Below are 15618 nucleotides of genomic sequence, written 5' to 3' on the forward strand. Positions count from 1 at the left end.
AGAAACATGAGCCCAGGAAAAATGACAGATCCATACATACTGTGAATGGTGAAAAGTCAGCTGTGTTTTCTGACGGGAAGACTTCAGCAAGGGGCTACTGCAGCTTATGTCTGAACACACCACACAGTCTCAGTTTCTCGGTTCTGCATTTTAAACATGGAGAAGGTGCCTGACCAGTGCTGTGGGCTGCATAATAATCCACCCGTGGTCAGCTGTGGTGCTTAACCATTCTTCTGGTTTGCTTTTTGGTAAGAGTTACTTTTATTTTTACTCGTGTGTGTGTGTCTGTGTGTCTGTGTGAGTATGTGCATATGAGTACAGATGTTATGAGGCCTGGAGGTATCACAGTGCGCATGCGCATGTACATCTTTTTTATTTCTTGAATCAGAGTCTTCCTGTGTTATCTTGGCTGGCATGAAATTCATATAAGCCAAGTTGGCCTCCACTTTGCAGGAATCCTCCTGCCTCTTCTGCCATGGTGCTATGATATGACATATCTGTTCATCTTTTATTGGACATTTAAGACTGAGTGAATACTTCAAGGAGCTAGTTTGCTTAAAGAGAATTCATATTTTGTATTGGGCACGGTTTCGAGCTATGACTGTTTTATGTATTTCTTTTCATTTTCCTGGAATTCAGATGAGTAGGTAGATAAGACAGGCTCAGATAGGGGGTGAGGAAGATCATGCAGTTAAATAATGTGCTCGAAATTGAATTGAGGCTTGTGCTTCTTGACTGTGGTGGAACAATACTTACCAACTGTGGAAGAGGGGCCTGCAGGCCTCTCTTTATACTGGACCCTGGAGGAAAAGAGAGGACGCATTTGAGGTGATGTGAATAGGGGGTGGTGTTTCATTCATTGGTAAAGAAAACTTATGGGTAGGTAAGGATCACCACCCTGAAGGCGAGGCAGCTGGAGAAAGGAGACCTAGAAGATGGAGATCTAGCCATGAGGGGCGGGTGACATCAGGCTTAAGCTGTAGCATCCTTTGGTAGACAGCATCCTTTGAAGGCTATGGTAAGCTTGTTCATTCTTTGTCCCTTGGTAAAGAGAAGATATGGAGGTTGTTTTCAATGACTTCTCTGTGCCTGAAGAACTTGGGCAACTCCTACTGGGTTCAGGGGAAAAAGTAGGTTCTCCTGTTGGAAAAAACTCTGGCTTCTGCATGCACCCTAGTTTGCAGATACTTAATAACACAATGGACTATCCATGATCTATCCAGAAACTTGTTATCCAAACCCTAGTTAGTGTCTTCTTGGTTTTCAATAAGCGAATGTGTTAGGAGTGACTAGAGTTTGAGAAGCAGCTGGTTGAGTGCCTTCTTGTAATGCGTCCTAGAAATGTGTTAGCATTGGCTGTTTCCCTCCAAAGTCTTGTCACCACCGCTTCCTAAGCTCAGTGTGGCTTCCACCAGGCAGCTAACTGTCAGAGTATCCTGCCTGCTCACCTCCCAGTGCTGTGAAGTAGCCTATACGAGGATTGGTTGATGGCTAGACTGTGATTTCATGTTCTTTTCTGGCCTCAGTGCACGGTGCATCTGCATAGTCATATATAGAAAAATACAATTTTAAAGAATAATAGTGATCTGCACAGTCTGCCTTGAGGCCCACAGAGAGCTCTCACCAGGCCCCTTGGGGAAAAGGGCTCTAAAGCCCCATTTGGAAGCTTTAGCTGTGGTGGTGTCTAAATCTACTGCTGTCTCTGGCTGATGCCTGTTTAAAGAAGCTGAAATTTGAAGGTAGTGTTCAAATTAAATATTAAAAATAAACTTCAAAAACATCTAATGGGTTGGGTGTGGTGGCTCATGCCTGTAATCTCAGCACTTGGGAGGCTGAGGCAGGAGGATTGCACTTTGAAGAGGTCAGAAAAACTTGCAGGAGTCTTGTTTTCTCCTCCTCTACCTCAGTTCCAGGGATCAAACTCAGGTTGTCAGGCTTGGTGGGGAGGACCCACTGAGCCATCTGCCTGGCTCAGGTCTGCTGCTCAGTTTAGCCTTCGGGGTGTGGGTATAAGAAGAGCTTGAGTCCTCGGACCTGACGCACTTATAAAAGTGTTCTTGTCTCTTAAAGGGGAAAATGGCACACACCCTTAATCCAGCACTTGGGGCACAGAAACAGGAATATCTTAAATATCTGTGTTTAAGGACAGCTTGACTTACACAGTGATTTACAGGACAGGACTAAATAGAGAGAGATGCTGCCTCAAAAAAAGAAAAGGGAAAACTTATTTGCATTTATTCATGTGGAGGAGGGAGGTACATGTGCCATGGCACTTGTGTGGAGGAGGCACAGCTTGGAGGAGTAGGTACCCCTCCACGTGGGTCCTCACTGAGCAATCTTCCTAGTCCAAGGCATTCTTTTCTTAATTAGAAACATAGCATTAATGAACCCTTCAAACTCGGGGTGGGGGGGGGAGTACTTACATAGTCAGGTGTGGTTGTACAAGACTTTAGACCAGTCTGATCACAATGAGATCTAGGACAGCCAAGGTTACATGGTGCGACCCTCCCTTTAATTTAAAAGAAAAAAAGAAAAAAATTCCTCCTAGGGAGCCAATGGTGGCTTGGCAAATAAGTGCTTGCTGTATAAGCCACATGGTTTGAGTTTGATCCCTGAGAACTGTCCACTGGGCATATACAGTAATTAATAGTAGTAGTTGTTGTTGTATATTAAAAAATCAAAGAGCTGAAGACTTAAATGCCAAAGTGGAATGCCAGACTGCTCTTGTGAAGGACTGGAGTCTTGTTTACAACGACCGCAGCATCAGCTCTGGGTGACCCAGCATCTCTTAGCCCCCTGGCAACTGCAGTGTTGTGCACAAGTGAGCCTTTAAAAAATACGTAAAAATAAAAAGCCAGGCGTGTAGCCCATGCCTTTAATCCTAGCCCTCAGAAGGCAGCTGCCTCCTTTCACACAGTGAGTAGTAAGAGGTCAATGATGAATAGTAAAAGGTCTGACTTCCGAGGTCGCCTCCCAGCAGCCTACATCCCCAGCTGCTTACCTGTCTCCCATCATGCTCTAGTGGTGCTGTCATGGGCAGAAACAGTAGCTGACATGCAGTGATGTCTCCTTTCTGTCTTCCCTAACAGCCCAGAGAGGACACTGGTTGGCATCCGACAGCTCAGTCACAAGGGAGTAATTGTTGGGAGCGCTGGCGTCCTCGGATATGATCTGACATTTTAAGCTGAGACCTCTTACTTTAAACACTCTATACTTCTAATTGTGTATATGGAATTCTGTTGTTCCCTTTAGTAAATTATGCCTGCAGTGGCCCTGTCTATTCTCACTTTAAGTATAGACTAACTTTCGGTGGCACTGATAAAATAAAGTCCTGTCTTGGTTACATAGTGTGGTGTACCTGTTAATCCCAGCACTGGAGAGGAGGAGGCGCGAGCTTTTAAAGCAACCCCTTCTTGCTTCCTCTTTTCTGTTGTTGTTGTTGTTGTTGTTGTTGTTGTGTTGTTATTGTTGTGTTGTTTTGGGTTTGTTTGTTTGTTTGTTTGTTTGGATTTCAAGGAGTTTATGGACTTGCTGCTGTTTTAAGGTTGGGTTTGTATTTCTCCTTAGTAGGAGAATCCCCTGACCCCGTATGTGCTGAGCAGTGCTCCACCATGAGTGCATCCCAAAGCCTTACTGTACTGCCCAGGCTGGTTTTGAGTTTACAGATTCCAGGGATCCAAGTACTGGGATTGTGTACTGATACCTGCCTTTATCTTTGTGGTCTCGATCCCTGTGTCATCCAGTTTTCTGTCACTGTTGTGAGAGACCTAAGAAAGATAGGACAAAGTAGCTGACATCAGCAGCTCGGCTCAGCTCAGGTTTCAGAAGCTTAGCTTGTGGTTGCTTTGCCCTGTGATGGCACAGTACTTCGTGTATCTGAGGAACCTGTTTGCCTCATGGTGAGAGTCAAAGAACAAAACAGGAAGAGTCCAGGGCCCCAATCTTGGGGCGAGGGGGTTATAAACTCAGTGTGTTATCTTCCCACTGGGTCACAGACTGTAGAGCTAAGCCTCAGCATGTCAGTCTTTGGGTGCCATTCACGATCAAGTTAAAGCAATACCTCGTTTTCTGGGCAACAGCCAGAAATAGCTTCTAGAAGATTCTGAAGCTCCTCGGGTCAGAAGTGTGGCTGCACAGTTGAAGCACATGGCTTCACTGATTGAGGCTGTCGGTGAAGGTCTGCTCCGTGTGCGTACTTTTCTTGCCTTCTGATTTCATTGAAGATGTGTGAGCATTTCAGGGCCTTCTGAGACTGGCTCTGGAGCTCCTCCGGGAAGGCAGTGTTACCCCAAGTCTCACTCTGGCTGTGTCCTCTCTTGTAGCACACACTTACCGGCCACAGCGGGAAAGTTCTCTCTGCCAAGTTCCTGCTGGACAATGCACGGATAGTCTCAGGAAGTCATGACCGGACCCTCAAACTCTGGGATCTCCGCAGCAAAGTCTGTGAGGAAATGCAGTCTCTCTGTGTGCTTATATAGACATTAGTGGTGAGGTGATGTTCCCAGATCGGTGTGAACCTCAGTTGGTTCATTTGGGTCTGCGGGTCACTGGGGTAGTGAGAATTGTCTGCCGCTTAAGGTCTATTTCAGTTTGTGATTTGGGAGCTTGTAGTCAGGAGCACAGTAGCTCTGTATGTGCCAGCCCTGAGGTTGCCTTTGATTGATGACGTTTGCCTTTCTTTTAGGTATCAAAACAGTGTTCGCAGGGTCCAGCTGCAATGACATTGTTTGCACTGAGCAATGTGTAATGAGTGGACATTTTGACAAGAAAATTCGTTTCTGGGATATCCGGTAAGATGCCTGAAGAGCTTGGTGGGAGGCTGATGAGAGAACGTATAAAGAACTGTGAGCCTGCTTTGTGTGGGGTGCGTTCTCACACCCGGGGGCTCCAGGACAGCTGGGTACAAAATAGTCTTGTGGGCCCAGCCGTCTTTTACTGTGCACCAGATGCTCTGCCCGCCGTAGGATGAGCAGAGGTGAGAAGACACTCATTCCTACCTTTAGGCAAATTACGATGACACAGGGAAGACTCAACACAGGCAGTGAACACTGTTGTGTGTTCCTGTGCTGGAGACAGGCCTTTTCCCTTACTGATGGGAGTAGGGTTAGTCTGGAGAACCAGTGGACTTTGTACGACAGAAAGTCACTGAAAGACAGACCCACTCAGAGCAGCGTGGTACGCTGTCAATAAATGGGGTGCTTGCACCAATGAGACGGGGTGAGTGGGGATCGGATGTCCACCTGCTTTACAAACCACTTGGAGTGCTTTGATGTTTGAGCTGTGTGCGGTAAGAAAAAAAGTGATGGCCTTGTATGGTCTGCTCAGCGATTTTTGTCCTGCCTTTAGAGAGCAAGCAGGTTAAGGCACACTGGAAGCAAAGTACTGATGAGTTCATGGCAGAAGGGCATAGAGAGGGACATGCTAGGAGAGTCCTGTTGCTGTCAGGACCAAGAGAGGCCCAGTGAAAGGAAGCCCTGAGCTGCTAGCTGAGGAGCAGGGCAGAGGGGGTGGCAACTGGATTGAAAACAGAGGCCATAGTCCGTGTGAAGTGTGGAGAGGGGATAAGAATGCGTGGCTCTGGTTGCACTTTGAGTGCAGAGTGGTACCCAAATGACTCCCGTGAAGTTTGCTCATATATATATATATATATATATATATATATATATATATATATATATATATATACATACATACATATATATATATATACATACATATATATATATATATACATATATATATATATTTATTTTTTTTTTTTTATCGTGTCAAGCCAGGAGAGGAAGAGAGGGAGGGAGAGGGGGGGGAAGAGTGGAAGAGCGGAAGGGAGAGAGCTGCTCCTATATTTTTAATCTTTTTTTCCCCCTAAACTTGAAGTTTGAACATAAAACATGGAAGTTTAGAAATTCACCAGATGTTACAAGTCTCCTAGCCAATCCCTTATCCTGATAATCAGATGGCCAGATACCAAAGATTTGGAGTAGGCGTCTGGGGCTGTGTATATAATAAAAAGATAAACTCTTGCTTAGTTAAGACAGCAAGTAAGGCCATAGAAAATGTCCAGCAAAACCATTGCTGAGTGTCCCCATTAGGTCCCGTCTACTGAGGGCCTATTAGCTGACCTCTGGGCTTGAGCATGTAAGAGTTGGAGAGGGTACAGTGACACTGTGCCGTGGTATCATCCAGTCCCATGTCTGAAGCAGCCTCGGTCAAGCTACCTAATCACAGCAGGGCCTGTGAGCTCCCTAGACCACAGCAGCTTCTGTGCCAGCCTTGTGTAAAAGCTAAAGGTGACACCACTGAAACTGTACTGATCGGGGCTGAGGATACCATGCATGTGAGACCTCAGATTCAGTCCCTAGAACCCACAAAGAAAGGAAGAAAAAGCCATACCAGCTGTGTAATTCATTGCCCTCCTTGGCTCTTGCTTATCAGTTCTGGTTGGATATTGGCCTATTAATCTAAAAATGGGCAAGAAAATCCCGAACCAATTCTAGTCCTCAACATTCCTGTAGGCTCTTTTTTGGGGGGATTGGGGGGCATCTTGTAAGCAGTAGCGAGGCTAGGGACGTGCTTAACTGCCCTTGAAGACTGGGCTCTAACTGGGCGACAGACAGCGTTTTCTGCTCAGTGACATCCTAGTCAGGTTGGAGGTGGCCCACTTGCATTAGGTCTCAGGCTGCTGTCTCCCCCAGGTCAGAGAGTGTGGTCCGAGAGATGGAACTGTTAGGGAAGATCACTGCTCTGGACTTAAACCCCGAGAGGACTGAGCTCCTGAGCTGCTCCCGTGATGACCTGCTAAAAATCATTGACCTGCGGACAAACGCCATCAAGCAGTCATTCAGGTACTGGGCCTGGGCCTGGCCTTGCCGACTTCTGTCCTGCTGGGTGAGTGTACTACTATGGGTGGCAGCTAATCTGTTTGCTGTTTGTTTCAGTGCACCTGGATTCAAGTGTGGCTCTGACTGGACCCGAGTTGTCTTCAGGTTAGTAGCCGTGTCCTACCCAGTGCTTGGTTTGTCTCAGAAGTTAAATCTGGACATTTTTCGTTTTAGGTGGGTAAAACAGTCTCTCTGCTACCTCTGGAGCTTGCAGGAGTGAGTTTGGGGGCCATCTGGTGGTCCTCTGGAAACTTTGTGGTGTTTTTAATGGTGTTCCTTTTTAATTGTGAGCGTGGCTGGCCAATGCTTGGTTCTGAGCAAGTTCTCCTTTTCACCACTCACTTGGCAAGGCTTGTCACTGTCACTGAAAAGGCTTGGTGTCCCTGAGATGGAGTGGTACGGTCTGGAGGTGACACTGGAAGGTGACACAGTGAATCTCCTTGTTCTGCCTTCTGGACACCGTACTTTTCTCAGGTGTATTCTGAGGTTGGCTGTCGTAGTAGGGAAAGGTGTCTGTCTGATGTGGTGTGCGCATGTGGCCTCCTGAGCTTATGTAAATGTGCAAGAGGAGGACAGCAGATGTTCTGCTCCACCACTCCACCCTATTCCCTCGAGACAGTCTTTCACTGAACCTAGAGCTGGGCTGATAGCCTGCAAGCCTGTTTCTTCCCACAGCAGGCCTGGCTTACAGGTTCTTATATGAACATGCAGTTTTTCAACATTGGTTTTGGAGATTAAAGCTTGAATCCTTATACTGCAGAAAACACTCTTGACACATTAGGCCATCTCCCAGCCTGCGTCTCAACATTTTGTGGTTTCCCCTCCTACTCTCGCTGAACCATACAACAAGGCTGTTTATGGGCAGAGACATTGAGCTTTTCATAGATTGGCTTTGGGCTCCCCTGTGTCTGAGACTGATAAGCAGGGATGTGGAGCTTCAAGAAGCAGCCAGGTGGCTGAAAGAACAAAGCTGCTCACGACCAGCATATAACCTGCATCTGTGAGCACAGGCGTGGTCATGTACGGTAGAGGTATATAGCTTTTGTGTTCTTACTGTCTCCTCCAGCCCTGATGGCAGTTACGTGGCAGCAGGCTCAGCTGACGGCTCTCTTTATGTATGGAGTGTGCTCACGGGGAAAGTAGAGAAGGTTCTCTCCAAGCAGCACAGGTAAGATGAGCCCCACCCATGCATGTGCTCAGCCCTGCATCTGAAGCTGAGCCCATGGTCTCATCCCAGGGCCGATTGACCAAGGTTAGTGGGGCCAGGCTTCACTACTCAACAGTACATATAGCAGACCACAGTGACTGAGGGGCCGCAGGCAGAGCCACTGGGAAAGCCTCAGGGCAGCTCCTTCCTTCTCCTTCCCTTTCCTGCTCTGTCCTCTGTCCCTCCTCTTTTCTCCTTGACTCTTGTGTTTTTCAGCAACTCCACAGGCTCGTGCTTCCTTTCCATCCACCGGATAGGATGGGTAGCTCTTGGGCTTCTAGTTACCAGTTCTGGCCCAAAACACAGGCCCTGGCTTCCTGTGGGTTGGCTCTGCTCATGACCTTACAGTTGTGCTGAGTGTTCTCTTTCCTGCTTTCCTAAGGGCTACTCTTGGGGTGAGCCGGATAAGCCCGGTCGCTAAAGGGGAGCCTCCTATCTAGTCCAGTGCTGCTTCTGGGACACTGAAGCTTTCTTAACATAAGCCCCTGCTGTGGGTGGGTGTGCCTGTATCTTACACATGCCTGAGCCCGTGTCTTGCTGACTGAAGTCTCTTCTGATTGGTCCTAAAGCTCTTCTATCAATGCGGTGGCGTGGGCCCCCTCTGGCTTACATGTTGTCAGTGTGGACAAAGGAAGCAGAGCTGTGCTATGGGCACAGCCTTGATGCCACTCCCTGAGGAGCAGCGTGGGACCCCGCAGCCCATTTTGGAGAATGATGTGTCCTCCCAGAGAAGAGCTGAAGCTATATGGCACCCACCGTACCTTTCCTAAGAACTTTGACTTAAGGTCTCTAATGGGTGAGAAGAACCAACACAGAACCAAACTGACTCGCACGTCCCTAGCAGGGGTTCCGGTTCTTGTCGCATGTGGGTGGGAAACACTACTAACTCTGACCTTCCATACCTCATGGGGAGCACAGGGTCCCTGCTGGGTCTCCCCACTGGACACAGTGCCAAGGACAGCCCCACACATCGGGTATTGGGTCCCCTGTGCTTTTCCCGTCTTTCCAAAGTCTGTTGTAGCCTGATGCACACCCCTTTTCTGTGGGGTCACTTACCCAGGGGGCTCACTGAAGGCATTGGGTTAGTGGAAACCAAATCAGGGCCTGTCCTCCTGTGACAAAGGATGGGTGGGGCTGTTTTCAGGGCTGGTGATATGTCTGGTCTCACTGCTGAAACCTGCATCTTGAGCTGGCCTTCAGAACTCCGAGCTCCCTTCCTGCCAACACCTACACATAGCTTTGTGTGTGCGAGGAAAGAACTGTGCCAACCTTTCCCTGTCCGGTAGAATTTGCCGCTGAAATGAGAAACACATCTTTACCCAGCATCACTGCCAGTCACAGCAGTGGCTTAGCGCTCATCTGGAGCTGGTGGTGGGGAGTCCAGCCACTGCCTGTGTATGCAGTGTAGTGTTGGTAAGAGAAGCCTATCTGGGAGCTGGTCATGCTGAAGGCTGGGAAAGCACCCTCTGTCCTGCTTACCCATGCACACGGTCTGAGCACGGTGTCTGGGTGTCCAAAGCACCACGTTTGTCACATTTACTTTGCACTTTATTTTTTGCTTCCGCGCTGGCTCTCTGGACAGTAGGAACAGACATGAGTTCTAGAACTAGGGAAGAGGGACAGCAGTCCTTCCCTGCTTGCAACTCACCTGTCATTCGCTGCCAGAGAGCTAGTGGTGTTGGGAGTTGAGAGTGGCTGGCCAGGGCACATCTTTTATTTATTTAATTATGTGTCCCAACAGAACTTGACTGTAAATAAAGAAGAAATTCTGTTATATACTTTTCAAACTCCTTGCGTCTAGATTGTCTTTTCTGTCACACCTTAAATAAGGGACAAGGGAACTGGTTTTCTGATACTTACTGATTTTTGGAGGTAAAGTCTTGCTTTGTGTGTAGCTTGGACCAGCTTAAACTCAGTCCTGTTGCTACCCAATGGATGGTATAACAAGGGTGCACAACCTTGCCCAGAAGGTATTTAGTGTTCCTAGATACTAGAGAGTACCTCCCTGCTGGTTTTGGCCATTTTCAGCATGTCACCTATCCCCATAAATTCTTACTCCCTATAAACACTGTTCCTGTACTGTGTCTTACACATGTCTGAACACTAGGAGAAGTGTCTCCAGATTCCTTCCACACCCTCATCCCCACTGGATGTTACTGTGAACTGATGCCTTTGCTGAAGAGGTGTAAGTGCTGTAGTTTTAAGTTGGAGCACAGACACTGCTTGGCTGTTCACCAGTCTTGGAAAATTCTCAGCCAGACATCACCTATCCTTGTAAGGCAGAAAGGGGACATCAGGTGAGATCCCTGCCCATTCGGGTCACTGGTTCTGAAGCAGGGCTGGCGACTTAGATCATCCCCTGACGAGCACTGAGCACTGGAGCACGCATGGTGTTCACCTCCCTGCCTGCAGGTGGAGCACTCACATCACTGGCGCTTGCTGTGGCTGTGTTCTCAGGTATCTCATGCAGCCACCCGGAGAGCAGACTGACTGCCTCCTCATAACTAAGGGCTCAGTATGCATGATTACTTGGATGTAACGAAGGCTATTATTTTTTTCCCCCTCCCCTCTTTTTCTTTTTTTTTTTTTAGATATATTTATTTTATTTATATGTTAGTACAGACACTTCAGAAGAGAGCATCCCGGGGTTGGGGATTTAGCTCAGTGGTAGAGCGCTTGCCTAGCAAGCACAAGGCCCTGGGTTCGGTCCCCAGCTCTGAAAAAAAAAAAAAAAAAAAAAAAAAGAAGAGCATCCCATTATAGATGGTTGTGAGCCACCACGTGGTTGCTGGGAATTGAACTCAGGACCTCTAGAAGAACAGTCAGTGCTCTTAACCGCTGAGCCATCTCTCCAGCCCCACAAAGACTATTCTTAATTAACAGCTTTATACTCACTAGGTCATTTCCCAGTGCAGGATATATATTCAGGCTAGAAGTTTGATTTCTAAGGTACCTTCTGTGGGTACACTGCCCACGCCCCTGCACAATTACACATCTTCTAAGATCGGGTCTCATTATGAAGCCTTAACTGGCCTTGTAATTCTCAGAGATCCTCCTGCCTCTGGAGAGCTGGGATTTAAGTGGCACATCATCATGCATGACCCTTATATACTGCTTTTTTTTTTTTTTTTTTTTTTTTTTGTTCTTTTTTTCGGAGCTGGGGACCGAACCCAGGGCCTTGCGCTTCCTAGGTAAGCGCTCTACCACTGAGCTAAATCCCCAGCCCCTATATACTGCTTTTTATCACTGTATCCTAGATACTGGGACATGGGATTCTGTGGTCATTGTGGTAAATGTATGGATAGAGGGCAGGGGCAGCCCAGTTCCCAGGGGTAGTTTGGCTGGGAAACAAGGTTGCCATGATTCAAGGCATACAGAACACCCCATTGTGTCTGTGTCCCTAACTGGGGTTTTGTGAAGCTCACATTTTAGAGTTTACACTCTGCCTGTGTGGAGTACACTGAGGTGAGTAGCATTGATGTGATTCATTGTTCTCATTAGCATTGTTTTTATGGAATCCACCATTTTAATTTCTGTAAGATAACCCAAGTAGTAATACTTGGGTTTTAGTTCTCAAATTAGGTCATCTGAATTATATTTTATTTTTAAAATGGGAGGAAGCTTCACAGCTGAGTTCTGACCAGCTTCATGACCTTAGATGGGCACATTTATGCTAACCCTGTTCCTTGATATTCTGCCACTCCGAGTCCATACGAGGGGGTGGACATGCAAAGTAAGTCAACCCTGACGTTATCCACATCCTGTCTCAGTGTATTTTCAGACAGCACATCTTAATTTTCATTCATCAACTTAAATCTTAACCGAAATGAAGGATCCCTGAACTTGAATGGGGTATTGTAGAAGTGCCTGGGTGTGTGTGCCAGCAAGAGACCACACGGATCCATTCTTGGCTCTCTCCCTGAGCAGACCACTGCTCTGATCTCAGCTCTGACTTTCATCGAATTCTTGCTGGTGTCTGTCCCTTCTGAGCCACTACTGAGCTGTTCGTTACAGATGCTTTCCCAGTTTCCTACTTAGTGCCCATGCCCTGCAGCACCCTTACCATCATCCTTGGCTGGTAGTTTAACACTTGGTTTTCTTGGATCAGGATCTGTTGAGGTTTTGCTACATAAGAAACTATCTTAAAATACAATGGCTTAGTGTAGCCACTATGAAAAGCAGTATAGAAGCTTCTCATAAATCTAAGATTATGAGGAGTGTATCATATAGCCCAGCTAGAAGACTCCTAGGGACTCCTGGGAGCTGCCAAGATACTTGTACATTCGTGGTTATCATCATCCTTCACAACAGCGAGGATGTGGAGTCAGCCTAGATGTCTGTCAAGACAGGAACAGATGATGAAAACATGGTACACACACACACACACACACACACACACACACACACACACTGGAATTCTTTTGAACCATAAGCATGAAATCTGCAGGTGAAATGGATGGAGTTGGAAAGCATAACCCATAGAAAGCAGATCTGGGTTTCTAATTGGTAAGGATGTGTATGTCCGTGGAAGGAAATGTGGGTGGAAAGTCAGTGAACTAGAAAAGGACACTAGAATGGGCTGGGATGTATAAGGAATGGGTGGGGAAGATGATAGAACACAACCAAAATAAAATACCTAAGAAGAGACCTGTAAGCTGATTTTTAAAAACATGGTAAATGGGGTTGGGGATTTAGCTCAGTGGTAGAGCGCTTGCCTAGGAAGTGCAAGGCCCTGGGTTTGGTCCCCAGCTCTGAAAAAAAGAACCAAAAAAAAAAAAAAAAAAAAAAAAACATGGTAAAATTACATCCCCTGACTGTTGTCTGTAAGACATCTGTGCTGCACCCCACGTGTGGAGGTCAGAGAGAAACTTGTAGGAATTGGTTCCACCACATGGGTCCTGGGATCAGTCAGGTCACCAGGCCTGGTAGGAAGCCGCTTACCACTAAGTCATCTTGTTTACCTAAAACTATAAAACACTGTTACTGAGTCATACCAGGATAAATGGTTAGAGGACAGCCTCAAGGTCCTCGAATATGAGGTCATTAGGGGATTAGGGATGGGATAGCAAGAGAGCATCAGTGTGAGCATTTGTTACTATGCCTGTTAACATGTTGACTGTAGCAGGTGACATAGGCAGGATTGGTACTCTTAAATCCAGCCCTGGAGAAATGAGTTCTGGGAGAGAAGTGAATCATGCTGCCATCTTGGAGTCAACCCAGTAAGATCTGCTCTCCCATTGCTTCCAGAACAGTATCACTTGCTGATGTTTCAGTACCCCATGCAGAATTTGATTGGTTTTCCTTTACAAACTCAAGTATCTATCTCATGGCCAGACATCGACCTTGCACATTACCGTGTGCTGGAATTACACAGGTTTGCTCTTACTCCAGAACACAGTTAGGCAGGAAAAGCAGGAGAATTTATATTTGGGATTTGGGCTTCCTTTTTGCTTTAAAGAGAGCTAGATAAATAGAGGACAGCAGGGGTGCTTGTGATTCTCACATGCTGGTTTTTTAGGTGGAGAGCCCGAAGGCCTGATGCTTGCAGAATACCAAATGGTTCTGAGAGACTGAGGCAGGAGCCATGCTTAGTACCTAGTACACTGCAGAGTGCATGGCACATAGCTGAAACTTTAGTGGTTTGGGTTTTGAGACAGTGTTATTTATTCCAGATTAGCCTCAAACCTGCTGAGCATGGGCTTGAACTTCTGATCCTCCTACCTGAGTGCTGGGCTTATAGGGATATGCCACCAAACCCTACTTCTGCGGTGCTGGAGGCTGGATTCAGTCCTGTAGGCAGTTTCCTGGCCTGAGATTCCCCCCATGTTATATATGTTCGTTCATTTATGGGGAGCAGTGTTTGCTCTGGTGCATGCATAGAGCTCAGAGGACAACTTGTGGGAGTTCTCTCCCACTGTGTGGGCTCCAGAAATCAGACCTGAGTTGTCAGTCTTGATAGCAAGCACATTCACCTTCCCAGTCATCCCTCTGGCCCCCGCGTACTATTTGAAAGTGAACAGTGTTGTTGTATTTTATAGATTTATGTTGAATAGTCACCAGCACCTAACACTAACCAACAAAGACGTTGGTTGTCTTTCAAGTTAAGATCAGTAAGCAGCACATCGATCCAAAGGAAAGTGGATACTTCTTAAGTGAAGAGGACTACTGAAAACCACAGCTGATCAAAATGCAGAACTGTGGACCCCGTACCTTAAAGCTCGGGGAACATTGCTGAAGAGAGGCAGAAAGGCTGGAAGAACCAGAGGAGTTCGATGTGAGTGTGTTTCCTAGGAACATCAGAGGCTACACCTGCAAAGTCCCAACAACTTGACCACCCAAATGTGAGCTGAACAGGGAGGACACCAACAGACACGCCAAGTAACAGGGCCTCTCGAGGCCTCAACTTACATAGCTATAGGTAACAGTAAAGCTGGGAGTGGGAGAGGGGGTCCTCCCCAGTTGGTTGTTTAGTGCCAAAAGGTCAACCCTGAAAACATACATACAGGTAACATATGGACTTAACATGTTCTATTTAGGAACACACACACACACACACACACACACACACACACACACACACACACACACGTAATAACAATTCATGGAAATACAGGCCATGAATTTGCAGAAGAGCAGGGAGGGGTTTGTGGAGTGTGTGGAGGGAGAAAAGGGAAGGGAGAAATTTTATAATATCAAAAATAAAAGGTATTTAAAAAAAAAAAAACAATAAAAGGCCAGCTTATTGGAGCTGGTAAGGTGACTCGGAGTTTGAGGATGCTTGCACCCAAGCCTGAGTTCTGTGCCCAGAACCCTCATGGTAAAAGACAACCAACTCCTTGTAGCTTGTCCTTGCCCTCCGCATGCCCGCTGAGTGCGTGTGCCTGCACAGGCACACATAAATAAATGCAATTTTCAAATGTTTTGAAGCGTATTCACATGAGTTTGCACAGATGTCAGGTTTCAGATGCTAGAATCCACCCGGGAGTAGGCGAGGGCCTCTGAGTTCCTCAGAAGTGTATTCACTGTTATGGAGACTGCACTGGCGTTGGGGTGCCGTGGAGCCTAAAGGAGCACCCAGGCATATAGCAGCCATTAGTGGAGGAGGCAAAGAGGAAGTCGGATGAAGTCTTTCTCCCTAAACTAAGCATTTTTTCAACAAACTTGTCTACCCATTACATGGGTTTCTTCTCCCCCCAGAAAATGGTTGGGCTGCTATGTTGCCTTGAACGAATGGAGAAAAGGAAATAACAGAGGCCAAGCAGCTTTCTCAGCCGGGGCTCCCATCTGGAGCTGCCCAGATCCCACTACACAAGCCTAGGGAGGGGGCATCAGTGACATTGGGTGCCAGAGTGGTGAAGGACTCCAGTGCCCTCGGGGAATAAGCATCCATGTGCTCTTCACAGGTAAATTTGCATGAGGAGAAAGATTGACTTGGAGTAATGGGGAGAAGTAGAAGGAAAGCAAATTTTGTACCAACAGTTTTCCTGAGACCAAGCTGGCCTGGAAGCCAAGCATTTGGGAGGCTGGGGC

General features: G+C 47.0%; 1 protein-coding gene and 1 non-coding gene across 8 annotated transcripts in view; both read left to right on the top strand.

Moving 5' to 3' along the window:
- Atg16l1 (autophagy related 16-like 1) overlaps positions 1-9875 on the top strand; it is a 35516-nt gene extending 25641 nt beyond the window's left edge. For all 7 annotated transcript variants that reach the window (XM_006245419.5, XM_039083917.2, XM_063267450.1 and 4 more), the window contains 6 exons: positions 4323-4443; positions 4685-4790; positions 6696-6845; positions 6939-6986; positions 7948-8049; positions 8658-9875. In XM_006245419.5, coding sequence (XP_006245481.1) covers positions 4323-4443; positions 4685-4790; positions 6696-6845; positions 6939-6986; positions 7948-8049; positions 8658-8751 — 621 coding nt within the window. In that variant the 3' untranslated portion in view covers positions 8752-9875. The remainder of the gene's footprint in view (positions 1-4322; positions 4444-4684; positions 4791-6695; positions 6846-6938; positions 6987-7947; positions 8050-8657) is intronic.
- On the top strand, positions 2930-3192 carry Scarna6 (small Cajal body-specific RNA 6). Its single transcript, XR_005489588.1, has one exon. It is a non-coding gene; the product is annotated as a small Cajal body-specific RNA 6 (non-coding RNA).
- Positions 9876-15618: the final 5743 nt, after the last annotated feature.

The sequence above is a fragment of the Rattus norvegicus genome, chromosome 9, assembly GCF_036323735.1.
Source record: "Rattus norvegicus strain BN/NHsdMcwi chromosome 9, GRCr8, whole genome shotgun sequence".
NCBI classification, from domain to species: domain Eukaryota; kingdom Metazoa; phylum Chordata; class Mammalia; order Rodentia; family Muridae; genus Rattus; species Rattus norvegicus.